General features: G+C 41.1%; 1 protein-coding gene across 1 annotated transcript; it reads left to right on the forward strand.

Annotated features, from left to right (window-relative positions):
• Positions 1-292: 292 nt before the first annotated feature.
• LOC120516369 (beta-microseminoprotein-like) lies at positions 293-22,862 on the forward strand. The gene is made up of 4 exons (XM_039737996.1): positions 293-383; positions 10,373-10,484; positions 15,631-15,736; positions 22,541-22,862. Exons 1-4 carry the CDS (start codon positions 381-383, stop codon positions 22,662-22,664), a joined length of 345 nt encoding a protein of 114 aa, XP_039593930.1. The 5' UTR covers positions 293-380; the 3' UTR covers positions 22,665-22,862.
• The last annotated feature ends 4,715 nt before the right edge of the window (positions 22,863-27,577 follow it).

The following is a 27,577-nucleotide window of genomic DNA, read 5'->3' on the forward strand; positions in this document are numbered from 1 at the left end:
AGTGCACGGGCCAACACTCTCTGTCAATAATGAATGGCTACAATGTGTGTTACAGCAGCTTACAAAACATAACAACCGAAGGTGCACACTATTCTCACACATGTGCAAAAAACACATGCGCTCACTTTTCATGCGCGCATGCAATTAACATTACAAACATCCTGTTATCCAACAGAAACCATATTTACTTGGGATAACAACTTAAAAGAACCAGCCAAAAAATAAATAATCTGGGACATCCTGTTTTTGTGTTTTTGCTATTGGAAAGAAATTGGAGTAGCAGGGCGTGACCTCCTGACAGCTCCTTATAGAAACGCTGTCTGCCTGCAGTGACCATCACTCGACACGTTACACCTGTGGAAACTGAAAAAGCTGTGGAGATGGTAAGTGCAGAAACTCTCATCGCTGCTTTATTAGTCGTAAGGCCGCTTTACTTTTCTTTACTGCAGGAGTGAACTAAGAATCATAAACTACATTATATAAGTGGAGGCAGTTTATTAGTTTCAGCTTGATAAATTGGCAGGGGCAGGAGCGGATTGGGTCTCAAAATCGGCCTGGGCATCCTTCAACGAGAGAGGTGACGAGGTCGACCCACTCGGCCCTTTATTCATGGTCATTTTCTTAAAATACGCGGCTCGCTACTGGCTATAAGCCTAAGATATAAACTCTAAACTGTTGCCAAACTTAATTTGTACACTGTTGTTTAGGCACAACTTAAAATTTGACGACATGCTTAGAAATAAAATTTAATATATAATGAAAATTTTGTAACACGGCTTACACGTTATTAGAGTACATGTCAAATGTCAACATGTAGTCCTGGTAGGCTAGTAGCTGCCCATTTGCAATGGAGTAAATGATAACCGAGGTTAGAATGAAAACCTCACATGATTGAAATGTTCCATTAACTTAATGATAAACTATTAATGTTCCGTCCTAATATGAAAAATTCCTATCCTGTGCTTTATAACTTTATTTCATCATACTAATAATCGCAGCTGAAAACCACTAATCATCGCTCATGCCAATGACCAGAGAACAATAAAATGCATAACACATAATCTAAACTTAGAATTTAAATACTAGATATGAGATAAAATAAATTGCAATAATGTATATTCTAACCGTATTGTAGCGGTATCGAAACAGAAATCGGCAAAAGGCAGCTTTGACCAAGTTTTTCGCTGCAACGTTGTGTTTCGACAACTAAAACAACTTGATGACGTAATATGGTACATTATATAGGACTATATACCGGACAGATAATGTTGAGTAGTTTAGAAAATGAATTTTATTGTCAAACAGTAGCAAGTACATAAAATTTATTTCATGAAACGGCCGGCCCATAACTAGATCAGAGTCTGCGGCCCACTGGGCATTGCCCAAATGCTCTAATGGCCAGTCCGGCAGGGGTGTAAAGGATGTTAAAGAGAAAGATGATGAAGTTCACCATTGTGGAATATGTTAACCTGTAAGTTTGATCTAACACCCTTAATAACAAATGCCATCCCAAAGTTCTTCAGACGTGCATTACACAGCATAGCTCCTGAGGAAGATAAAATATTATTATTTAACTCACAAATATCAAGGACTGTATTTTGAATTAATCATGCTGCAGAGAGCTATATGATTTGTTCCTCATTTATGCAGAAAAAGAATTAAGCTGTGTGCACAGTATTAAGGGACTAACTTGCATTATTTTTATGAAACTGCTGACCTCTTGATAATAACAGAACACCCTGTGATATTATGAAATCAGCTGTGACCGGTTTCTGAACTCTTGCTTCAACTATTTTGAGCGTATTCCTAAAGACTTGGGTATGTAGCTAATTCCTCCTGGCTGTTGTGCAAAACATTGCATGCCTAAACAAGATAAGATATTGATCACTAAAGCTTACTATGATAAGTTCTGCTTCAAACTTGTAAACAGATCTAGTATAAAAGAAAGAAATTCCCTGTAATGTGAAGCTGCTGCAGCTTCCTACTCACCAAGAATAAAAAGCTTCAATCTACAGGTCTCCTGTTGTTCCTGACCCTCAGCGTTCACACACCACACAGTTCCAACACAGGTGGGCTAGACAGCCTATTCAGGGGTCTCTTATACAGATTTAACCCACTCAGCTGCAGCAGTGTGACCACCAACTTGTTGTAGATGCAAACCTCACAAGAGTGCATAAGATGTCATTTTTAGACAAAGACACTCCCGAGGTGCTGCCTCTAATCCATGAGGACTGCCACATTGAGCGAGTCGCTAATATCTTCTCATTTTTGCATTCACGCTTTTGGAATCTTGTGATCCTCAATCATTTTTAATAAAGGAGCAGTTCTGACTCGCATTGTTGGACACTTTTAGAGAACAGTTTTACATTAGAAACATTAGAACAATCTAGACGAGAACAGGCCATTCAGCCCAACAAAGCTCGCCAGTCCTATCCACTTGTTTCCTCCAAGAAAACATCAAGTCGAGTTTTGAAAGTCCCTAACGTCTTACTGTCTACCACACTACTTGGTAGCTTATTCCAAGTGTCTATCGTTCTTTGTGTAAAGAAAAACTTCCTAATGTTTGTGCGAAATTTACCCTTAACAAGTTTCCAACTGTGTCCCCGTGTTCTTGATGAACTCATTTTAAAATACAAGTCTCGATCCACTGTACTAATTCCCTTCATAATTTTAAACACTTCAATCATGTCACCTCTTAATCTTATTTTGCTTAAACTGTAAAGGCTCAGCTCTTTTAATCTTTCCTCATAATTCAACCCCTGTAGTCCTCGACTCAGCCTCGTCACTCTTCTCTGGACCTTTTCTAGTGCTGCTATGTCCTTTTTGTAGCCTGGAGACCAAAACTGCACACAGTACTCAAGATGAGGCCTCACCAGTGCATTATAAAGGTTGAGCATAACCTCCTTGGACTTGTACTCCACAGATCGTGCTATATAACCTAACATTCTGTTAGCCTTCTTAATGGCTTCTGAACACTGTTGGGAAGTTGATAGCTTGGAGTCCACTATGACTCCTAAATCCTTCTCATAAGGTGTACTCTCGATTTTCCGACCGCCCATTGTGTATTCAAACCTAATATTTTTACTTCCTATGTGTAATTCTTTACATTTACTGACATTAAATTTCATCTGCCACAAATCTGCCCAAGCCTGTATGCTATCCAAGTCCTTCTGTAATGATATAACGGATTCCAAATTATCTGCTAATCCACCTATCTTGGTATCATCTGCAAACTTAACCAGCTTGTTACTTATATTCCTATCTAAATCATTTATATATATTAAAAATAGCAGTGGCCCTAGCACTGACCCTGTGGTCACCACTCTTAACATCGGCCAGTTCTGATGAGGTTCCTCGCACCATCACCCTCTGCTTCCTGTGTTTCAGCCAATTCTGCACCCATCTAAAAACATCACCCTGAACTCCCACTTCTTTTAACTTGATGCCCAACCTCTCATGTGGCACCTTATCAAATGCTTTCTGAAAGTCCAGATAAATAATATCATCTGCTCCACTTTGATCGTATCCTTTTGTTGCCTCCTCATAGAATTCCAACATGTTAGTAAAACACGACCTCCCTCTTCTGAACCCATGCTGACTGTTCAGAATAACTCCTGTCCTTGTCATGTGTTGCTCAATCCTTAATAATTCCTTCCATTCATTTTCCTGTGATGCTTGTTAAGCTTACTGGCCTATAGTTGCTTGGATCTGCCCTGTCACCCTTTTTATATAATGGGATGATATTTGCCATTTTCCAGTCCTTTGGAATCTCTCCAGTGCACAGTGACTTCCTAAAAATATGTGTCAAGGGTTTATATATGTACTCACTAGCCTCCTTAAAACACGAGGATAAATATTATCTGGGCCTGGTGATTTGTTTGATTTCATCTTATTTAATCTGAGCAGCACTTCTCCCTCTACAATTTCCAAATCCCTCAGTACCTCCTTAGTAGTTGTGTTTACCTCTGGCAGGTTATCCACTTGCTCACTTGTAAACACCTCAGAAAAATGTAAGTTTAGGGCATCTGCTATTTCATTGTCTGTATCTTTTAATTCCCCTTTACTATTCCTGATGAACTTGACCTCCTCCTTAACTGTTCTTTTACTACTAAAATACTGAAAGAATCTCTTGGGGTCTTCTTTCGCCTTATCTGCTATATTCCTCTCCAACTGTCTTTTAGCCTCTCTGATATCCTTCTTAATGGTTGCCCTCATGTTCTCATACGCGCTACGGTTCTCTTTGCAGTCATTAGTCTTATATGCCTTATACAGCAGTTTTTTCCTTTGCAACTTCTTTTTTAAATCTTTATTAATCCATTGTGGAGTTTTTTTTTAGTTTCCTATTACTTCCAAATTTAGGTATGTATCTGTCCTGCATTACATGTAAAACACTTTTAAACCTGTTCCACTGCTCCTCGACTGTCTCCACATTTAAAAGCTTATCCCAGTCTATCCTACTTAGACTTTGTCGCATCTGCTCAAAATTAGCCCTACTAAAGTTCAACTTAACAATTTTAGTCTTTGCATCTGTACTCTTACAAAATACTGAGAATTGTATTACATTATGGTCACTTGACCCTAGTGGTTCAATCACCTCTACACCCTCAATTCTATCCTGATTATTAAATAGCTTGGAAACTGCTGGGGTAAAAGTCGCTGCGTTACAACTGCCCTCCGAGTTTTTATTAAATAATTCAAGAATAATCTCCTCTAAAGACATCTTAGATTCACATTCACCAAATTAAAATCAGGGATGTCACTATGGTGGTATTTATGAAGAACAGTGTTACATAAAATAGTTTAACTTAGTGACCTTATGCTGCCTTTTGAACGTAAACTTTATTTTATAAGTCACCTTTAACTTTAGGACAGTTAGCGTAGCACCATCAGGAACACAACACATACTATTAAGATGCACAACTGAATCTTTACCTAGAGATGGTGCGGTGATTGTCGCTGCTACCTTACAGTCCAGAAACATGAGTTGAGCTCCTGCTTCAGTGTCGTTTAACTCTGGATAGTCCTAAAGACTCGACTGGCAGATATCAAAATGTGTGAGCGGCAGTGCTTGTTTAACTGTGCCCTGTAATGAGCTGGCACCTCTTCCAAGGGTGGATCCTGCCTTGTATCCAGCACTGCCTCAATGGAGGGATTAAACATTTATAATGAGTGCCTTTGAAGGTTTGAGGTTTACATGCATCATTGATCATATTGTATAGTGACAGGCATGGTGCAGAAGGTGGTTAGATAGAATTGTACACATGGCAGAAATGTGAACTGGCAGCCTTCTATTTTTAGCCAAATTCTTAGCCAGAACAGTTCACTTAACACAGCAGACACAGTTTAAGATAAAAAGTACTCTATGGGAGATAAAGGGCAACATGAAACATCTATGAAAAAAAAAAACAACAGTTCTGATCCCACGATGTGCTCACGGGCCGCCGTCATGTACCTTACTGAGCTGCCAGCCGGAGGAATGAATCTGACATCTGAGTTGACTTTGTACTTGGCGTGGCTGGCAAAAAGAAATATACCTTACAACCCCACATTGGAATGAACAGGCTTTAAAAAATAACAAAGTTGTAAAAGATTAAACTAAACTGATCAGAATATTGAAGAGCCTGGTGAGACCCAAGCCCCTTATGTTGTCACACGCAGAGTGAAAGGTTTACTTGGCGTGTCCAACCAACATGCAACACGTCAATATTTGCCAAATATTCGTCTTATGTTAAACCTCCGGATTCTTCTTTCAGCAAGGTTAAAAAAATTAACAATGACTGAGCAAAGCTGGGCAGTCCTGGTGCAGGGTACCATCTGTGGCTGCAGGTTTTTGTTTCAATCAGTTTTTAAATGTAAGTGAAGCTCTTCATCTAATCAGGTACACACTGGAACTCTCTGTCTGTTCTCTAATGAAATGAAGTGGTTTTTACTCTTCTTTGAAATTCCCAACGAATGCATTTACCGTATATACTCACATATAAGTCGGGTCTTGAAATCCGAAAAATCAATCATAAAATCAAACCCTGACTTATATGCCTGTTCAAAGGTGCAACACTTAATTTTTTTTACATCTTCTTGCCTCCTCCAATCTCACACCAGTTTCTCAGACACATCAAATTTTGTTGCAGCAGTGCAGTTACCAATTTCTTTCACCACTTCAACAACCTTTAATTTAAAACCAGCTTCATATTTTCTTCTGATCGAATGCTCCATCGTGGATAAGGGATGCTCTTACGATAAAGGTGTATGAGAGTGTGAGATATAAAAAACACAAAACAGTGCAAAACTTGCTTTGGAATAGTTCAGGTATCAGCGTGTGGTGACATAGACACAATACAGAGAGAGAGAGATGTTAGCAGCACACGCTGATATGGCACATTGCCGCACCCACATCGAAAAAGAGGCAGTGTGCTCCGTGGTTTCTCTCTCAGGTGAGTGTTAGCATGTCATGATGCCTTGGACCAATGAGTTTTCCGTATTCAACATATACGAGCGACATTATAAAATACCAGAAATTATACGATAAAATCAAGTCCCGACTTATAAGCAGGAGAACTTGTCCATGAGTATATGTGGTTGTTTTATCTTGGTAGAGTAATATATATATTGCTCTACTGTCCCCTATTGTATTATTAATATGTAGCCTTAGAATGCCTAATCTCACAGACTTACCACTGTATATAACTTATCCCCACCTTCCCTTCTATATCTATAACCTCAGGCAATTAGATGTAGTAAAAAGACAAGCAGGAGTTAAGTTACACATAAAATATTGTATTACTGATAATATTCATAAATAACAACAAAATGCAAAGTACATTTGAATATTGGCAACCATACAACCTGATAAAATGGTGATGTGTAATTCAGGTGGCACACAGACTTGCAGTTACTTAAAATGTCTCTAGTTAAGGCATCATTGGTGCTCAGCTTTCAGCCACATGTCTGTTCAATATGGCTGCTGAGCTGTGCTCTTCATTGTGTTGTCTTCATCCTCACAGGTTAGCAAGAGAGATGCTTCTTCATCATATGTGAGTCAGTCAGAGAGAGAGAGAGAGAATGTGGTTGAGCAAGTACATTTATAGACGTTCTCTCCAATTCCTAGATTCAATAGGATATCATGGTACTTGAAGGCCTCTGAGACAAGCCAATTCCAAACAGCCATACCTCAGACCAATGGGTGAAATAGAACATCTTATCTCCTGCCCTACCCCCCCCAAGACCATATATTACACTAACCTGGCTTTGTGTGGGAGATCAAACTGGTTTAAGACACATCCCCCCAAATCCTGTCATAAAATTACAAAGAGACAGTCGTAAAAAGGGTTGGGGGTTGTGCAAACATGAATACCTCTCACCACTTGGTTTGCCTAAATTATAAATAAAGACATACAAAACATTTATCAAGTTATATGCAAAATCTTACATCACAACAGCGGTACAAGCATGCAAAAGTGGGATAAAGTGGGCAGCCTGATTAAGGATATCCTAAATACCCCCTTTAACACGTTTGAATTCACTTATGGGAGTTTCTCCTTTGGCAAAACGCTCTGAAGTCATAACCACAAGCTAAAAAAGAATAAACTTCATCAACAGGTGCTGTGAGTTAAAAAACAAGCATGGAGCTCGTCTCCCAAGCAGTGTAGAGAATGATCATTTTTAAAAGAAACTTAAGCCCATGTCAAGTTAGATGACTTTTCTAGCAATTGTTTTAGTCATAGCCTTCATGTACAAAATCTTAGCCAGTTGGAGGCACTCTCCTGTAAAGACAATCATGTAATGTGATATGAACAACTAGGCTGCAACTGGCTATGATAAAATCTGTTTGATTTTCTTATTAGTTGGAGGGGTGGGCTCTGTGTGCCCAAGAGCTGACAACCAGTGAATGATTATAGAAACAAAGAAAAAGGAACATGAGTGTTTTGATGTCTCGTGTTTTATGTACTAAAACAGAATGAACAGGGCAAAGCTATTAACCTTTTTCCTAGTGCTGGTCCAAGTGCTGGTGCTGTTTAGGCTCCATGTGGGCTGTGAACCTCACAAGCGGAAGGAAACCTTGTCTGTCTGATGCCTCATATTTTACATATCATAACAAAATTGCAAAGAGAAATAAAGAGACAGAGAGTGCTGTTGTACCCGCTGCAGCTGTTTATCTTTTGTACAGTGGCAGCTCCATCAGGCAACATGCTATTGGCTATTAGAAAAAGTTGCCCCTCAAGTACAGGCTGTGGCTCTCTTCTATAATCTCCAGGTCCAGTATCTTCTGGATTTTGAGTTCCACCTTGATTCTCCTTGCCTCTGGGTACTGGTAGTGGGGAGACAATGTCATGGGATTTCAGGGAAGTTGGTACTTACCACACCTGAGACAAAGGCAATCACAGTTGCCAGCTCCTCTCTCGTTCATGGCATAAGATCATCCCCAAAATTTAGCTGTCCAGTGACCGTAAACAGCAATCAGGCGAGAGTAGCTATGGGGTCAGTTCCCTCCCTGTTGCACCAGGGTTTGAGGACAGTAACGTGGTAGACATGTTCTTTCCGCCGCCGGTTAGGCTGGTGCACTAGGTAGTCAACTAGGCCCTTTTGTTCTCTAATTTCACAAGGTTCAGTGTTAGTGTGTCAAAAGTTTAGAATGTGATGTGGGAATGAGCACCATGTTTTGGTCCATCGAACGGAAATAGCAGAGACTGGAACCTCGATCTTCCACCTGGGCCTCGGAGCGCTGAGCCCTCTCCATGTGATCCCACACCAAGGGTTGGAGCCTCTCAAAGCAGAGGCTCTGTGATATATTCAAGGTTGTTATGGGATGGGGCAACTATCAGCACCTCTCGAATCAGGCCGAAGAAACCCTGGGGCACCCTTCCATTTAAGAATTTGAAGGTGAAAAACCCAGTCGAGGCCTGCAACACTTCCTGGAATGCAAACAGGACAAGGGGGAATAGCTGGTCCCATTCTCAGCCTTACTTTACTCAGTATTTTTTTGAGCTTTCGGTTAAAACACTCAACTGATCCATCTGTCTGAGTGTGCTAGACAGAGGTGAGTGATGCAGAGCAGTATTGCGATCTCCTTGAAGGTCCTGGACATGAAAGTTCTTTTGGTTCTTTTGGGATGTTAATTCATGCAGAGACCCCTACAAATTTCCATGGAATTATTTTAGAGGTAGCTGTCCGGAGGACTATGCTGTCTGGATAGCCAGTGGCATAATCCACTAGGACATACTTGTATCTGTGTGCCTAGGGTTTGAGTGGGTCGACAATGTCCATGCTGATCTGCTTGAAAGGGGTATCTATTATTGGCAACAGGACAAGAGTTGTGCTGTCCTGCTGGGGAATTTGTGTTAAATTGTCAGTCTGGACAGGACCGGCAAAACCAGCACACCTCTTTGTTCGTGCCCGGTGAATAGAAGCATGCAGTGATCTGCTCAAGAGTTTTTTTCAGCCCCTAATTGGGGCGCAAATATACTAGAGTGAGTCAGGTCATAGATCTAGCAATGGCAAGCCAATGGTGCAAGGAGTTGTCTCTTTGACTTGCCTTATGCCTCCATCACCTGGTATACCACATTGTTAGTTAACGCAAAGAAGGGCTTGGGTGGCATGGACTCATTGGTGAGTTGTCCATCTACTGCAGCAATTGCCTTCCTTGCAAAGTTCAGGGAATCATCATACTGCTGCTCAGGGAGTGAAAGCAAAGCTACATGAAGGCAACGGGATCAGACGTGGTGCCCAAAGACGGAGTTGGGTTAGAGGTTGGAGCTGTTATTCCCTCATACTGTTGTCATTGTCTTTTCACAGAAGGCTGTTCTTAAGGGCTATTTATATTGATTTGCATATTCAAAGAGGTGTAATTCTGGGAGGAGACGGGGCGGGACAGCAGGCGCATGAACGTGCGTTACTTTTCACGCTGACCAGGATTTCTATAGCTGAAGAACATGGAAGTTGGCGAACACACGAATTTATGCATCTGGTTTTTTTGTGTGTAAGTAGATTTCTGCTTTTGTGCTTACGTCATGTTATAGTGTGAATTCTACACACAGCATTATGCATGAGACCCCTGGTCTGCAGAGAGAGGAAGAAAAAAGGCAACAGGACACAGCGCCAACCCCTGGAGTGGTGGTAGAATTACAGTCACTAGAGCCATTAAGTTGTCCCCTATGTGCATGCATGTGACAACTGTTCATCACTCAAAAACTGAATGTGTGATAGAGACATTTTCTTGCCAGATTTGGACTCAGAACCCTTCCATCTATACATTTTTGATAGAAGAGAAATGTTTTGCAGACCAGTGTCATGAGAAAACTCAGCGTTTGAAACCTTGACGTTGTGTCAGTGTGATGTTCATCCGGTGACTGAGTTTGTCATCTTCTGTCTCTTACAGAATGCCATCTTGTGCTTAGCCCTGGGACTTCTGGCGACAGCCACTCTGTGCCATGGTCAGTGTATGACAGCGCCACTCAGGCCTGATCCAGCTACTGGTAAACTGCCCAAAGGTATGAGTTATTTTCATTTTATAAATGTGTGGGCTGTGCTTTTATCTAAATGAAAATGTAACATTTTGCCAAGTGTTTTCTTTTCAAGAAGAGAAGAGCCTGAGATCCCTCTTGCATCACTGACTGCCACAGGGGTATGTGTTATAGCCTCAGAAGGGTACTGGGTTGAACATCCACTCTGGTCCACTCCAGTACACTAGTTGGGATGGTGGAGCTGATCAGAGACTGATGATGTGATCGGGGAACCCAGAAATATTTACTATAAGGTACCTGGAAGTAGTAAGGGGTACTGTTTAAAAGGGCATGTCTTTACTTGACCAATACGCTTAGAGTCAGGTGACGAGAGGTGAGCGCTTGAAGAGGAAGGAATGCAAAAAGCTGGACGTTGAGCAGGAAGACCAGGAGCAACAGTGTAGTGAGGGATTACTACTGTTTACATGACCCTGAGCGCAGAGATGTCTGCGGTTTTTCTTCCTTTGTTGTTCCTTCATGTTACTTATTTTTTTGTTTGTTAACAAAACTCCTTTTTGTTGTTATTTCGGACTGCTGTGTACAATGGATGCCCAGGGCAGAGGTGGTTGCTGGGCTTGAATCTGTTTGGACCAACCTAGCCTTTCTGAGGGGACACAAAAAAAAAAACACTAGTGTGTAATGTCAAAGCGAAGGAGTAGCTAAGACTTGAGCAGCCCACTAAGGAAGAGCAGCAAGTAGTCTCTGAGAAGTCAAGACAAGCCCCCTGAAAATATGGAGAGCACACATCCACATACTGGAGAGCAAAGCAACCTGAGGTTTGTTGTCCAGAAACCTTGTTTCATGTTTGGTGGGCAGATTCTGGTTGGTGTCATTTACAATGCTCTTTAAGGATTCCTAAAGATTGGCATCATTTTTGCACAGTGCCTTTGTGGCTTAAATTATACTTTGATGTACAATAGCAGAAATAAAACCAGCAGCTGATCATAACTAATATCAGACTGCATGTACTGTACTTCCATTACATGTAACATGTTGGCACTTATGAGCAACAACAACCACAGCTTAAAGGAAAAACTTGGGGGTTAGTGGCAGGACTGGCACCCCAGCCAGCATAAAAAAACTCATACTGTTACAGTGTGGCGCTGAGGTGTCACCCGCTGCACTCGGGTCACAATCCAGGTGGTTCGTCATGTGGTGGGTGAGGTCAGTGCATGCTCCCAACCAACCAAAATCACGCAAGGAATGCGTCAATGGGCTTTTATAGGCCCTGTTTTTGACACCCCCAGTCCTAACCCTCTAAGAAGACGAGAAAAAAATTCCAAAAATAAAAAGACCCTTGTAGGGAAAAAATAGAAGAAATCTTGGGAAGGAAAGTTCCAAAAGACAAAAAGAGATCACCTTCAAGTGTGCAATGGGAGCCAAAAAAGGTGGTAAATACAACATAGAAAACAGAAGACTAGTAATCCACTTCACAGAGCTGGATGGCCAACCTGCATACCACTGCAACCTCAGAAATACAACACAGCAGGACAAACGACTTTGTTCTTGCACAACGCTCCTCAGGTGCAGGCGCAGATTTACACGACAACTCTCAAGGCAAAATGAACAGATCCTCGGGACCCACTGTGGCTTCAGGTTTTTGTTCCAACCAGATTTATAAATCAGTGACAACTGCTAACACTGATCTCAATTAATTAGCTGGTATTTTTTTCTCTTCTCTTATTCTACATTAACAAAGCACAGAGGTATGATTTTTACATTTAGAAATATTTCTGCTTTTGGTATAGATTTAAATGTTTAACTCCCTTTTGTTGATTTCATTATATTTCACCCTTTCTCTGTGCAGTTTGCTTCCTTCATTTTATCTTATTAATGACAATTAAAAACGAGCAGAGCAGACACCCAGGCAAACGAAACTGAATCATGAAAGGCTGCAACTACTTTAGCATCAGACTAACTAATTAGTAAATAAGGTGTTAATTAAACAATTAGAACACCTGGAAAAGTAGAATGAAAATCAAAATGGATATATGGCTAAAAAGAAAACCCTAACCCTAACCCTAATCTAGGAAATAACAGTTCACTTAATTAGCCCAGGATTCCAATTAAAACCAGAAGCTGGTTGGAACAAAAACCCACAGCCACAGGGGGTCCCCAGGACCGACGTTGAGAACCCCTGCTGTAAGGGATCATCTGCTGGAGATTTGCTGAGCTGACGTCGGCTTTGTGCCCTGGAGGTTCAGGAAATGACAGCTTTGAAAGCTCACCACACATTCTGAGCTCATGTCATAGTTTACTGTTTGATGACTATCATCACTTCCTGTCCTGCTCGATCACTAGAATGAGATGCTATAATGCTGTTATTGTCTTCTTATAAAGAACCGTCCCTAATATGGCACATTAAATTGATTTCTTCTTTATGAAAATGGACACACTTTACACTTCAGCTGCCTTTATTCACCTCACCATTTGGTCACAAATGCTGTTTCAGCAACTGCCCTCCATCACTCGCTGCTATTCATGGGGGACAAGTAACAACACTGGAGCTCCACAAGGAACAGGCCTGTCTGCTTTTGTCTTCACTCTGTATACCTGTAATTATAAAATATAACAGCAGGCCAGTTCCCTTGCTGAAATTCTCAGATGATTCTGCATATATGTGGTGTAATGATAAGAGATGAGACACTGGAGAGGAGTACAGGGGAGAACTTGTGCAGATTTGTCTGCCTCTTAACATCAGCAAAACCAACTGTTTATAGACTTTAAACGCACCCAAGAGCCTCTGTGTCCGGTCAATATTCAAGGTGTAGATGTAGAGGTGGTCAACTCCTAAAAGTAAACTTCTCAAAGAAATGAAAGGAACACTTTGAAAACCCATCAGATCTCAATGGGAAAAAATCCTGCTAGCTATCTCTACTGATATGGACTGGTAATGTTTTAGGAACAAAAGTATGCCACATCATTTAATGGAAAATAAAATTATCAACCAACAGAGGGCTGAATTCAAAGACACCCCAAAAATCAAAGTGAAAAAATGATGTGGTAGGCAGGCTCATCCATTTTGCCAAAATTTCTTTGCATCAACTCCAAATCGTACTCAGCAGTTTGTATGGCCCCCACGTGCTTTTATGTATACCTGACAACGTGGGGGTGGGCGGGGCATGCTCCTAATGAGACGACAGGTGGTGTCCTGGGGGATCTCCTCCCAGATTTGGACCAGGGCATCACTGAGCTCCTGGACAGTCTGAGGTGTAGCCGGTGGTGTCGGATGGACCAAAACATAATGTTCCAATGTTCTCTATTGGATGGAGGTCAGGCAAGTGTGTGTGGAGGCCAGTCAATGGTATCAATTCCTTCATCCTCCAGGAACTGCCTGCATAATCTCGCCACATGAGGCCGGGCATTGTCATGCACCAGGATGAACCCAGGACCCACTGCACCAGCATAGGGTCTGACAACAGGTCCAAGGATTTCATCCCAATACCTAATTGCAGTAAAGGTACCATTGTCAGGCCTGCAGAGGTCTGTGCATCCCTCCATGGATATGCCTCCCCAGACCATCACTGATCCACCACCAAACTGGCTATGCAGAACGATACTACAGTCAGCATAACATTATCCACGGCTTCTCCAGAACCTTTCATGTTTGTCACATGTGCTCAGGGTGAACCTGCACTCATCTGTAAAAAGCACAGGGCACCAGTGGTGGACCTGCCAACTCTGGTATTCTATGGTAAATGCCAATCGAGCACCACGGTGCTGGGATGTTGGGCCCTTAGGCCACCCTCATGAAGTCTGTTTCGGATTGTTTAGTCAGAGACATTCACACCAGTGGCCTGCTGGAGGTCATTTTGTAGGCTCTGGCAGTGCTCATCCTGTTCCTCCTTGCCCAAAGAAGCAGATACCGGTCAGTCCTGCTGATGGGTTAAGGACCTTCTACGGCCCTGTCCACCTATACTAGAGTAACTGCCTGTCTTCTGGAATCTCCTCCATGCCCTTGAGACTGTGCTCGGAGACACAGCAAACCTTCTGGCAATGGCACGTATTGATGTGCCATCCTGGAGAAGCTGGACTACCTGTGCTACCTCTGTAGGGTCTAGGTATGGCCTCATGCTACCAGTAGTGACACTGACCATAGCCAAATGCAAAACTAGTGAAAAAACAGATGAAGAGGGAAAAATGTCAGTGGCCTCCACCTGTTAAACCATTCATTCCTGTTTTTGGGGTCATCTCATTGTTGCCCCTCTAGTGCACCTGTTGGTAATTTCATTAACACCAAAGCAGCTGAAACTGATTAACAACCCCCTCTGCTACTTAACTGACCAGATCAATAGCCCAGAAATGTCATTGACCTGATGCTCTACTCTGATTAAAAAGTGTTCCTTTAATTTTTTTGAGCAGTATACTTAGGGGTCCACATCAATGACATGCTGAACTGGTCATAGAACACAGAAGAACTATACAAGAAAGGGCAAAGCAGTCTCTTTTTCATTTGAAGACTGCGTTCCTTTAATGTGGGAAGTGATGTCTTTCACATCTTCTACAACTCTGTGATGGCCAATGGGATTTTCTATGCTGTGGTGTACTGGGTTGGTAACATCACTTCTAGAGAAGCCCGTCGATTGAACAAGCTAATTAAAAGGGCGGGCGCAGTCATAGTACTCACTCTGGACCACTTGGAGGTAGCCGCAAAGGAGAAGATTAAGACAAAACCGAGTGCCATTATGAACAGAGCTGCGCATCCTCTCTGTGACACACCAACATTAAGGACTTTTAACCAACGAATTATTCAGCAGATGTGTGTCAAGAAATGCGACGGGGGCTCCTTTATACCAACAGCAATACGCCTGTATAGCGCCTCACTGGGACTGGAACTGTTTAATTTGAATTTTTGTCATTTTTATTCATCCTAGTGTGTCATTAGACCAGAGGTTGTGTGTGTGATTCATCTCTATATTTAGACATTTGAAGAGCCTCTGTAAAAAGTAAAAAAAAATAAAAAATGCAGCCATGCTTGTGCTGCTGCTTTAAGACAAACCTATAAGACGATCTTCACTAATGGAGTAGTTCCTGCCATGAGCCAGTTGATCTCCATGACCATAACATGGGGAGTGAAGTGACTTCTTAATGTTTGATTTTAAACAGATGTATAACACCCTGTTGCTCTTTTCAGGCTGCCGTGATGATAAAGGTGTTTTACACCCCTTTGGTTCTAGATGGAACAGCAAAGACTGCTATGATTGTAGCTGTGACAGGAGTGGAGCACATTGCTGCAATCTGTAAGTATCCTTTATTTATCATTGATGGAGGACCCTAAATTGATGCACACTTCCCAAACTTGGGACTCAAAGGCACAGAATTAAAGAACCCCTTAATCCTGCGTCAGACCTGGCTGTCCCATAGTGCCCCACAGAGCAGGCTTACATTTAAAATGGACTGCACACATCTTGGATAATTTGATAAAACTTGAGAATAGTGGCCACCTACTGCAGCGTAGTCAGTTACTGCTGCTCACAAAGACTCAGGAGACATTTTGGGTGGTCTTAATAAGACTTTTAAAGCACTAATGACACTTTCTAACAGCATTTTGGACTTTGTATTGCGCAGGATGAAGTGACTAACATGCGCTATAGCAAGTGCTTACAGTCCCTATTCTGAATTGTTACCATTACATTGACTTCTTTCAAATTAAGGTAATTATTGTCAGTTATTTTGACATCTATTGAATTAGGGACAGGAGATTGAAGAAGCATTGTCGGCTGAACGGCTCTGCTCTCATCAAGTTTACTTTTGTATATGGAGACATTTCTCAATATCAAACTTGGTAAATGTGGAGTTGTTTAAATCTACAAACACATTCCCAAACTGGCTTAATCCAGTTTAGGGTCGTTGTGCATCTGTCCAGGCAGCACTGGGTACAAGCTGGGCGCAGACCTGAACAGGGAGCCAATCCATCACAGGACCCACTCATACCCACTCTGGGCCAGTTTGGAGTCGCTATTTAGCCTAACAAGTATGGGGTATGTGGGAGAATACAAAACAAGAGCAGCTGACACAGACAAGGAGAGGACATGCAGACTCCACACAGACACGGACTGGTTGTGCAATTTATATCCAGAATGCTGCTTCCTTGAAGTGGCAGTTCTTAAACACTGTGCCACCATTGCATTCTAATTATAATTTAAATGAGGTCATAATGATATTCATGTCATGTCATTTTCTAACCCACTTCATCTACACCAGGGTGGCGGGTCTGGCTGCAGCCTATCCCAGCTAACATAGGGCACAAGACAGGAACAGACCCTGGACAGGGCGTTAGTCCATTGCATGCCAAGCACACACAAACCACACAATAGGGACAATTTTGTGTCACTGACTTTACCTAACCTGCATGTCTTTAGACAGCGGGAGCAAACCCACGCAGACACGGGGAGAACATGCAGACTCCATGCAGGCAGGACCTGTGACATCAACCCTCGTCTCCTTACTGCAAGGCAGCAGCGCTACCACTGTTCTGTCATACTGCCCCTAATTATAATATAATATTACTAGGGGTGCAAGCCCCCCTGGCACCTTCGGCGCTCAACCCCAAGCTGCGGCCAGTCTGCCACTTGTGTTGTGAAGGGGGGGCTGAACGCACATCAAGGACACGCGATTGCTTCTCTGAAACCCCCTCTTAAATGGTAATACAATGAGAAACAAACACAGTTTTATTTTTACCTCCTCTTTGCTCGGTCAGCAGCTGTCCTACTCTTTGTCTTTTATTTCCAGCCCCGGGCCTGGTTAAATCTCTTGGCACTCTTGGTTAAGTTAAGGCAGGACATGAGTTTTTGATATTTTTTTAGTTTATAATTTAAAAATAGAATAAGAATCTGAAAATCTAACAACATCACATTAAAGTTCAATACATTCTCAAAAGAATGATACCAAACATGTATGTGTATAGGTTTTAAAATAAGCCCGATTTAAAGCATGACAAAAAGCGCCACATAAAACCATCACATAAAATCATTGCACAAAATCATTGCAGGCTTAGGATTTTATATATTCTGTATAGAGTAGATTATAATATACTAGCTGTGTAAGCCCGTGCTGTCAAAAGCCTGGAGTCCTAGAAAATACTGAAATCATCAGAAAAAAAATGAAATGTAGAGATGTCAGGCTATTGAATGGAATTAGTTTGGGTGTCTCTCTTCTAGGAGGATTCGTTTTGCTGACATGCTGGCCTCGCTTCTATATTAGTGGCGGGAGGAAAAGCAAAAGGAATACCATGTGGCCAATGTCAGCTGCTAAGTGACTTTATCTTTCTTCGGAGGTTTCGTTTTGCTAACAGGCTCATCTCGCTTGTGTTATCTATTAGCGGCTAAGCAAGTTTTCTGTTTAATCTGAGGTGGAGCCCTTACCCCGACTACACGTCTCACTTCTGGGTTAGACAGACACACACACTTCCACGCGTAGACATTTATATATATGATGTATATCATGTTTTTTAAATTAAAAACTTTTTATAGATATTGTAATATATTTCAGATACCCTTAAACGCATTCAATTGAAATGTATCATCTCTGTCTATGTAAAGCACTTTGAGTAGAGAGAAAAACGCTATATACATGGAATCAGTTATTACGATTATTGTGATGTCTGAAATGGAACACGGTGGCACAGTGGCAGTGCTGCTGCCTTACAACATGGAGACTGAGGTTCACTGTGTGGACTTTACATGTCCTCTCCAAGCCCCATTGCTTTCCTTGCACAGTCCAGAGACATGCTGGTTAGGTGGATTGGTGTCTGTGTGCTCCCCTGTAATAGGCTGGTGGTCCACCAGGAGGCTGCTTCTGCTTTGCACCTGATGCTTACTGGGATAGGGACCAGCTTCCCCACAACACTGCTTTGGATAAGTCAAGTCAAGAAAATGGACGGCTGTCTCAAATGGAGGAGAAATTGTTTTTTAAGATATAAGGAAATGAATGAGTGGCAAATTTGTATTTAAGATATCTGAAATATGAGACAATCTAAAGAAATGTGAAATACATTTTAAGATACTTTGCTAAAAACTGTGCCACCCTACAGCCCTAATTACAAATGTACCCTTTTGACCCGACTTAATAAGCTCAGAGGGATTCCTAAATGAAAGGTGCTTTAAAAAATGTGCCAGGCAGTTTGGTGAAGTCGAAACCCACAAGCCTGCTGGTTCAGTTCAGGCCTTCGATTCACTGAGCTTCACTCATCTGGCGTCTGCTCCAGTGGTACAAATTTGTGAAAACAGCTGTACTGTAGATACAGGGCCCCCCCTTATAATGTTTTGGACAAAGGCACATTGTTCCCTTAATTTACTCCTCTGCTCCTAGCTTAAAATGACAAATTTCAGATTTCATGAACGGAACCTCAGAGGCCTCACTGCAAGATGCAAACCACTAGTTAGTTGAAAATCAAGATGGCCAGATTGCAGTTTGAGAAAAAGTACTTCAAAGAGCCTGCAGAATTCTGGAAAAAGGTCTTGAGACAAAGATGACCCTGCATCAGTGATGACAAGAGCAAAGTGTGCAGACAGAAAGGAACTGCCCAAGATCCAAAGCAGACCACCTCATCTGTTAGACATGGTGCTGGGCAGTGATGTGCAAGTTCACACCTCACAAGAACTCACTCAGAGTTCAGTTCACACAGATTAAAAGGAATAAATTCACGTTCATAGTTCACCATGTCAATTTTGAACTACTGTAGTTCATGTTCAGTTCATTTTGTATTTTTCAAGGAGTGAGAACAAATGACCCATGAGTTTACTCTTTTCAGTTTTTCATGTCTTATATTAGACTATTACAGTGTTCATGAATAAAATACAATAATTAAGATGACTTCTTTATTTAAATAGACTTTATTGAATTACACGCAGCAACAAACACATATAACCATATATGCTAATATCCTCCCGGTCAAAAAAGAAATTAAATAGATGCAAGTATTCATACAAATTACCGCTCTATTTCCAACTGTGTGACACAAATGGTGACTGTGGAACCAGCATGTAGGTGAACTAACTTATTACACTGCCGGTCAAAATTCTCGTCACATATTGCAAGTCCAATGGGGAAATATATAAAGTGGCCTCGTGAAGTACAACACTTTCCTAAAAGCAAAAGCGGAGCTTCACCTTGTGCTCGTGTGAGCAGGGATGCAGCTTAAGTACAAGCAGGCAGACACAGATAGTGCCAATTTGATTCGACATTATTTTTTCCAAATACAAATAAATGTCAAAATATTCATACGAAATAAATATTTGTAAAAATCCACTATTTGTGCTTATCCGAATACTGTATTCAGATTCGGTTCCACCCCTACATTAACAGACCTAAACCCGATCCAGAATGTCATATAAAACTAAACTAGCTCACGTTCAAGCTCTTCACTTGCAAATACGTTATGTTAAATTCACCGTTCTTAGAAAAATTAGCTTGTCCAATGAACATTCGCTTTTGAACTAGTTCATGCACAACACTGGTGCTATGGGTGTTAGGACCAGTTTATACTTCACGCTCAGAACACGCACACACATCATGGCTGCCATGAGTACCTAGCGTTCATTTACCCTTCCTCTGAGCACATCCTCAGAAATTAACGCAATGTATGCGAGAGTTGCAGTGCCAGCAAAAAATCAGAGGTCGTAGTGTGTTAAAATTGGAATTTGACGTGAGAGTCTCTGTTTGCTATCAACATATGACAGCAAGCCGCTTTGCAGATGGACCAGTGTGCGTGCTGTGATGTTTGATGAACGGTTCAATGTGATGAAGCAAATCATCAAACTTAAATGCTGACATACAAATGCATTTGTGCAGTTTTTCTTCATCTGTTTCTTGCAAAGGCAATACAAGTATTGCATATTCCCCATTGTAATGACGCGATACATTTTAAAAGTCTCAAATAGCACCTTCTGTGACGTCTTTTTTTGTTTTTTTTTTGCTCTGCACCTTTGCAAAAACATCCGAATGTACAGAAGTGCATTTTAACCACAGAGAAAAAAAATTAGGAACACAGTGAAGAAAAAAATATCCATTTTGTGATTAAAGTGGAAACGCTGCTGCCTCACAGTAAGGAGACCTGGGTTTGCTTCCCGGGTCCTCCCTGCATGGAGTTTGCATGTTCTCCCCGTGTCCAAAGACACGCAGGCTAGGTGCATTGGCAATCCTAAATTGTCCCTAGTGGGTGTATGTGTGTGCCCTACGGTGGGCTGGTGCCCTGCCTGGGGTTTGTTTCCTGCCTTGCGCCCTGTGTTGGCTGGGATTGGCTCCAGCAGAACCCCATGACCCTGTAATTAGGATATAGTGGGTTGGATAATGGATGGATGGATGGATGGATTAAAGTGGAAACTTCAACTTTAATCTCATAGTTTATTTTGTCATCACAGAAGAATGTCGTAAATGTCATCTGAAAACCAACCCAGTAGTTAACCGCTATGTGCTTCTGGAGCTGACAACACTGAGCAGGCAGTGATTGCCACACAGAACATGTTCAATTTATGATATTCCAGCTCTCTGCACATTTAGATTTCCAAAATTTCTACTTGATATCATTTTCATGATGGAATATATTAAAGTATGTATGTTACATTTTACAGGTAAATTGTTAACTTCATTTAAATAATGAATACTGTTAATAATTACACATGTGGGTCGACACTGTGGCGGTGCTGCCTCACTGGGAGTCACGTCCCTGGTGTTCCCTGCCTGGAGTTTGCATGTTTTCCTGGTGGGTTTCCACAGTGTGCTCTGGTTTCCTTCCCAGGACATGCAGATTTGCGGGTTTGGTGACACTAAAATGACGCCAGAGTGTGTATGTGAGTGCTTGTATTCACCTTGTGATGAGCTGACGCCCCATCCAGGGATCGTTTCTGCCTCGTTTCTGATGCTTGCTGGAATGGCTGCCTCCCAGGATTGATGGATGTAATCATTAAACATCCTTTTCAGAGATATTGTGGCAAGATGTTCTGGGAATTTAATGGATGTTTCAGGCAATTTACAACACAGTGAACCCAAATGTTGTTTTCTCACCGTGATGATATCTTGCACTGCAACCTTGTGGAGTCTTCCAGGTTTACGTAAAAGTAAAGTCTCCGCAGGACCATGTGTGAAGTATAAACCTGGCCGAATGGCTTCGGTGTGTATGGCTGCAACAGGTCTTGGCACACTTCTCTTCATTGATGATGGAACTTCTGACGGCAGACGCACAATGAATTCTGAGACGTAGAAACATCTGCTCAAGTCCCAGTAAATGCCTACAAACACATGGCACGGCGCTTCATCCTACAATAAGATAACAATCCAGACATACTGCTGAGGCAACACAGGAGTTTTTCAAAGTTAAAAAAATAGAAAATTCTTGAAAGGCCAAGTCAGTCACCCGATTTAAAACCAACTGATCAGGCCTTCCACATGCTGAACACTTAAGAGGGTGAGCCCCCAAAACCAGCAGGAAGCTGAAGATGGCTGCATTAGAGGCTTGGCAGAGCAGCACCAGAGAAGATCCTCAGCACCTGCTGATGTCTGTGAATCACAGACTTCAAGCAGTCATTGCATGTGAGGGATATGCGACAAAGTCCTAAATATGACAACTTCTTTAATAGGCCTGCCGTTTCTGTGTCCCAAACATTATAGGGGACCATGTAGAAAAAACGTTGTCATTTCTACATGATGTGACCAAATGTGTGCAACACCCCTTAAATGAAAGATATATAACTAAACGGACTATCAAGAATTCTTGTTGAAATGGAGCCCAGTGAGTCAAAATGTTTCAGTTTCCTGTAACTCCATGTGTGCCTCTGGTATGTTCACTTCTCGTGTCAAGGGTTATATTTTAAAAATATAAAAATGAAAAGCATTGTGGGTTGTGTTTGTACAATAAAAATCAAAACTCTTCAAGTTCAGTCCCCATTACTGACTCTCTGTGAGCCCAAGTGAGTGCTCACCATCTACAGCTCACATTATAAAAATGTGCAATGACAGCCCTGGAAGTGGAAAGAGCTTTAGGATGATTATAGCAGTGTGTGTGTGTGTGTGTGTGATATTGACTATGTTTTTTTTTTTAATAACAGAGTTCCAACTTATTTTGGTCTCCCCGAATCCTGTAAAGTTGTGGTGAACAAGGACTGCACCCACAAGCTGGTGAACACGAAGGGGCCTGACAGCGACTGTGTCCCACAGAGTGCTGTCATTTAGTATGCCACTCTTTTCTAAGAAAATCTCCAGCCAACATTTGGAATGTTTTTTTTTTTTAGTTTTTCCTGTGCTTCATTTTTCAAGGCTTCTTCTTTGATAACGAAAGAAAACATGTCAATCCATATTTCACAAATTCACTGTGTGTATGAGTATTTGCTGACTTTTCCAAAAATAAAAACTGTTATGCTCTGCTCTCAGCTTCTCAAGATTTGTTTTGTTATCTTGTTTCCAGAATGCTGCTCAATCTCAGGCAGTGACCCCCAAAGATGAGAAAGGTCACTTTACAGGACTGAATTTGTCAAATCTTAATTCCTGTGCGAAAATTCAGTGTCTACTTTTAATTTCTGTATTTCTGGTTTCACTGAATAGGTACTGTAATCAAGTCAGGTCAAGCCACGTCAACCTGAAATTTCCTGAAAAATGGACACAGATTATTTCAGCCAGGAATAATGTGATCGGCCGAACATCTGCCTCTGGGAGTTTGTTTTGTGGACGCTTCTACCCATAGTTAGTTAGTGTATATGAAGCAAATCCATGTGCAGACTGACAGACATGCATAAACTACAAAATCCTAAATGGTGAAGGTTTAAATGGCCACATCATCAGGTTATTTGTGGAGGATGCCAGTGTAGTGATCTTAAAAGAGGAGTGATGTACCCGTCTCGAGGGGTTCAGTACAAGATGTGCTGCTGCATTTCGAATCATCTGCACTAACTTGGTAGCACATGCAGGTACTCCTGCCAGTAGAGAGTTACATTAGTCAAGACGTTACAAGAGGTTGTGAGAATTACAACTTTCACTGTCCTGATCTCTCACAGGTGTCATGGTGGGGCTGATGTACTGTATATACAGTTCAAGTGGCCACTGCAGTTCAAGAAGTACCAGGATGAAGGAATTAGGAATTGCTGTGCACCACCTAAGTAAAGAAACTTTAATGTTCTGATTATGTTGGAGTGTTTCCTTGTCCATTAGTCACTATTTATAATTATTTGAGACTGAGTGGTGTTTTCTAAAGCTCTGCGTAGTCCTGTCCTGCTACATCACAGACTTTTGTATGTTAATCTTGACACTCCATTATTTATCCCTTGTGTGATCTGCAAACATGGCTTTGCTCTTGGATTAATTCAGTTGTTATCCCCATTGTTCAGGTCAGGCTTGCTACAATTGTTCTACTGCTACTTCTTCTTTACAAATGGCCAAACACAATCACAGGGTCAAGATTAGTGATATTTGTTCTGGAAAAGTACTTGAAAATGGGGTGGATACATCCAATAAATGACCTGACAATTCCCAGGAATTTTTATTGTTTTAAAGTGCTGAAAAAATAGGAGAAGGAGGATGTGATCTGTGACCCTGCACCTCATATAGCCACTAGCACTCTGCACTCTCAGCCTCACTTAAAAAGCTTCACTGAAGGAAATTACAAAAGCCATAGAGACGCTAAGTGTTGAAACTCTCAGCACCTCAAAAATTGATGACTTGCCTGCAATTGCAATTATTATAATTTAAAAACACTCAGTGACAGAAATAAATAAGAGTAAGGTGAGTTGTAAGTATAGCTTAATAAATGGACAGAAGGATAACCAAAGACAGACACAGAGGGAAGTTCCGCAGTTTGGAGTGCAGATGTCTGTTTATTGTACAGCACTTTTCATAAAGAATTCCATCCCAAAAGTTTTAGGTGTGTATTGGACACGTTGGTATCACAATATGTGTGGAATCACAACACTGTGAAGTTAGCTGGCCCACTCAGGGGTCACTTGGGAAGATGGGAGAGATAGAAGTCCAATGATTTCAAGGGTTGGAATCCAATCGATTGACCACATTATAGGTACACAAGTGCGTCTGGACAGTCACAGTAAATAAAAACATAAAAATGAACTTCTGCAGAGCCTGTGTGAGGGTTTGGGGTCCTAGGATTCCCGAGGGCTGCCACATAAGTAACTTACTCAGTCTCTGTCCGGCTAGTCTCCTCATTTTGTACTCACACATTCTGGAATTAAGTCTTTAGTTTTAATAAAGATATGCCTTGTCAGAGGTGGAGGAAAAGAAATAAAAAAAAATAAAGTGATGAGCAGCTCCAGACAGAAGAGTTGCAATTTACAAGTGACTGCCATTGAGACGGCCTTTATATTTACAAATGACTTCCATCTAATTTATCTGATTCGTGTTGGGATCCACTTTATAAATGCATCAGATCAAAGCTAGTAGGTCTTATTATGACAGAGTGGAATAAGAATGGGGGAATGACAAGGAAAGGAACTATATACAGTACATTAACAATTTAAAGAAATAATCTATAAGAAATATCCAATACAAAAGGAAAGATTCAAAACAAATATTTATGTGAAATATGCTATATAAATGTAAAAATTGATAGATATATTTACAATATATAGGTTACAATGTTATAAGGTTTAAAACACCAATACATATGAAAGGCACTGTACAGACTAAAGATTCAAAACAGACATTTTTATAAAAGGTACTATATAAAGATCAGAATGTAAGATATACAATACAACTTCTTTTTGTGTTGCACTATTCACTGAGTGCAGGCACAGAGCGCTGGGAACAATTTCCAATTTAAATACAAGCTCAGATAAATGGGGAGAGTTGGTGTCAGGAAAGGCTATACAAAATAATGCTGAAACCTTAAATGGAGAAGTCTAGTCAAAAAAACAACCCCAAATGAAAATGGGAATAGCTACTGAAGAAGAAGACTAAACAAAGAACTGGTAAACATATAAATGCTGACATGTTAAAACAGACAGAGAACAAGGTAGAAACTAATAAAACATAAAAGGAGACCAACATTATCTGTCCATTAATTAATTGATGAAGTATTGCCAGTTGACAACGGAGGAGATTAACATTGTGTAAGAGAAAGTGACAGTTCTGGAGAATCATGGCCAACTGGATGTCTACCCGCTCCTGGGTTTTCTTTAGTGGAGTCTGTGTTGGGCATCCATTCTGATGAAGGAATCTTTCCATCTGAAGGTTCCAATGCTTCTTTATCCAATATGACTTTTTTATTTACAGGGGACCACTCTGGCAGCAGAAGAAGTGCCACATCCCAATACAGTGATCCCTTGCTATATCACGCTTCGACTTTCGCGGCTTCACTCCATCGCGGATTTTAAATGTAAGCATATCTAAATATATATCACGGATTTTTCGCTGGTTCGCGGATTTCTGCGGACAATGGGTATTTTAATTTATGTTAGATGCTTCCTCAGTTTGTTTGCTCAGTTGATTTCATACAAGGGACGCTATTGGCGGATGGCTGAGAAGCTACCCAATCAGAGCATGTATTACTTATTAACTAAAACTCCTCAATGATATACGATATGCTTCCCGTGCGGTGCTTCTCACACTTAAAAGCTCTAGCAGCACGTATTGATTTTTGATTGTTTGCTTTTCTCTGTCTCTCTCACTCTCTCTGACATTCTCTGCTCCTGACGGAGGGGGTGTGAGCAGAGGGGCTGTTTGCTTAGAAGATATGGACGCTCCTCTCAAAAATGCTGAAAGACTACCTTCACATTGCTCGCTTTTTCTTGCAGCCGCTTTATCGCGGTGCTTCGCATACTTAAAAGCCCAACAGCTCGTATTGATTTTTGATTGTTTGCTTTTCACTCTCTGTCTCTCTCTCTCTCTGACATTCTCTGCTCCTGACGTTTACTCCTTTGAAGATAAGATATGTTTGCATTCTTTTAATTGTGAGAAAGAACTGTCATCTCTGTCTTGTCATGGAGCACAGTTTAAACTTTTGACTAAAGGGTGTTATTTCATGTCTAGAGGGCTCTAATAATGTTAAAAAACGTATTTAGAAGGTAAACAGGTTTTCTATTCTCTAACTGCGAAAATATTAGATTTATAAATAAAGAATCCTACTTCGTTGAAATTCATTTATCGCGGTAGAGTCTGGAACGGATTAACCGCAATAAACAAGGGTTTACTGTATTGAGAAGAGATACAAAGTAGAGGAGTGTTAGGAATGGTTTAAAATTATTCTGATACTTATATTCCTATACAAATTAGTAACAAACAGTTAATCGGCAGCTCTAGTCAAGGTAAACTACACCAAAGTCGAATCTTCAGCCTGGACTTAAAAGCTGTGACTGAGGGGACATGTTTTTTATTAGCAGGCAGATCACTCCACAGCTTTGGGATCCTGTAAATAAAAACTCAACCTGTCAGTATTATTTTATTAATCCTTGGAATCTTAAAGTTTGCTGGTGTAGCGGCTTTAGAATGGTTGCTGGTGATTTGGAAGAAGACAGACACAGCAATACCCGAATTCTGCCGTTTATTCTACAAAAGCGTCATCCAGCTTTTTTCTACAAGACAAGCAGTAAAGGGCACAGTCAGCACATGCAACGTCAGGCGCTCTCGGTCTCCTGCAAAAGCGTCATCCAGCTTTTTTTTCTTTTAATTAAACATGTATACACAAATACAATAAATACAAAATTTAACAATTGAATATAAACAACAATAATGAAGAACAATAATTAACGTTGCAACATACCTACAAGACAAGCAGTAAAGGGCACAGTCAGCACATGCAACGTCAGGCGCTCTCGGTCTCCTGCAAAAGCGTCATCCAGCTTTTGCCAGGAGTCTGCTGTACGCTACATGCGTCCGTGGGTGATGCATCAATTAAAGTGACCCCCCCGCTACAACAGACAAATAGGAACTATATACAACAGATACAATGATTACATTCAAAAATAAATAAAATTTACAATATATATAAAACAAAAGAAGTTCAGTATATATAAAAAAAAAGTTTTGAGAATGTTCACAATAAAACAAACTAACTCAGCCACATACTCCCCCCTGAACTTCTCAAAACACTGAGGGTCAGGCAATGGCAGAGTTCTAAATAACAGTAACATAACATGTCATTATTT

Source organism: Polypterus senegalus, chromosome 1 (assembly GCF_016835505.1).
Source record: "Polypterus senegalus isolate Bchr_013 chromosome 1, ASM1683550v1, whole genome shotgun sequence".
Lineage (NCBI taxonomy): Eukaryota > Metazoa > Chordata > Cladistia > Polypteriformes > Polypteridae > Polypterus > Polypterus senegalus.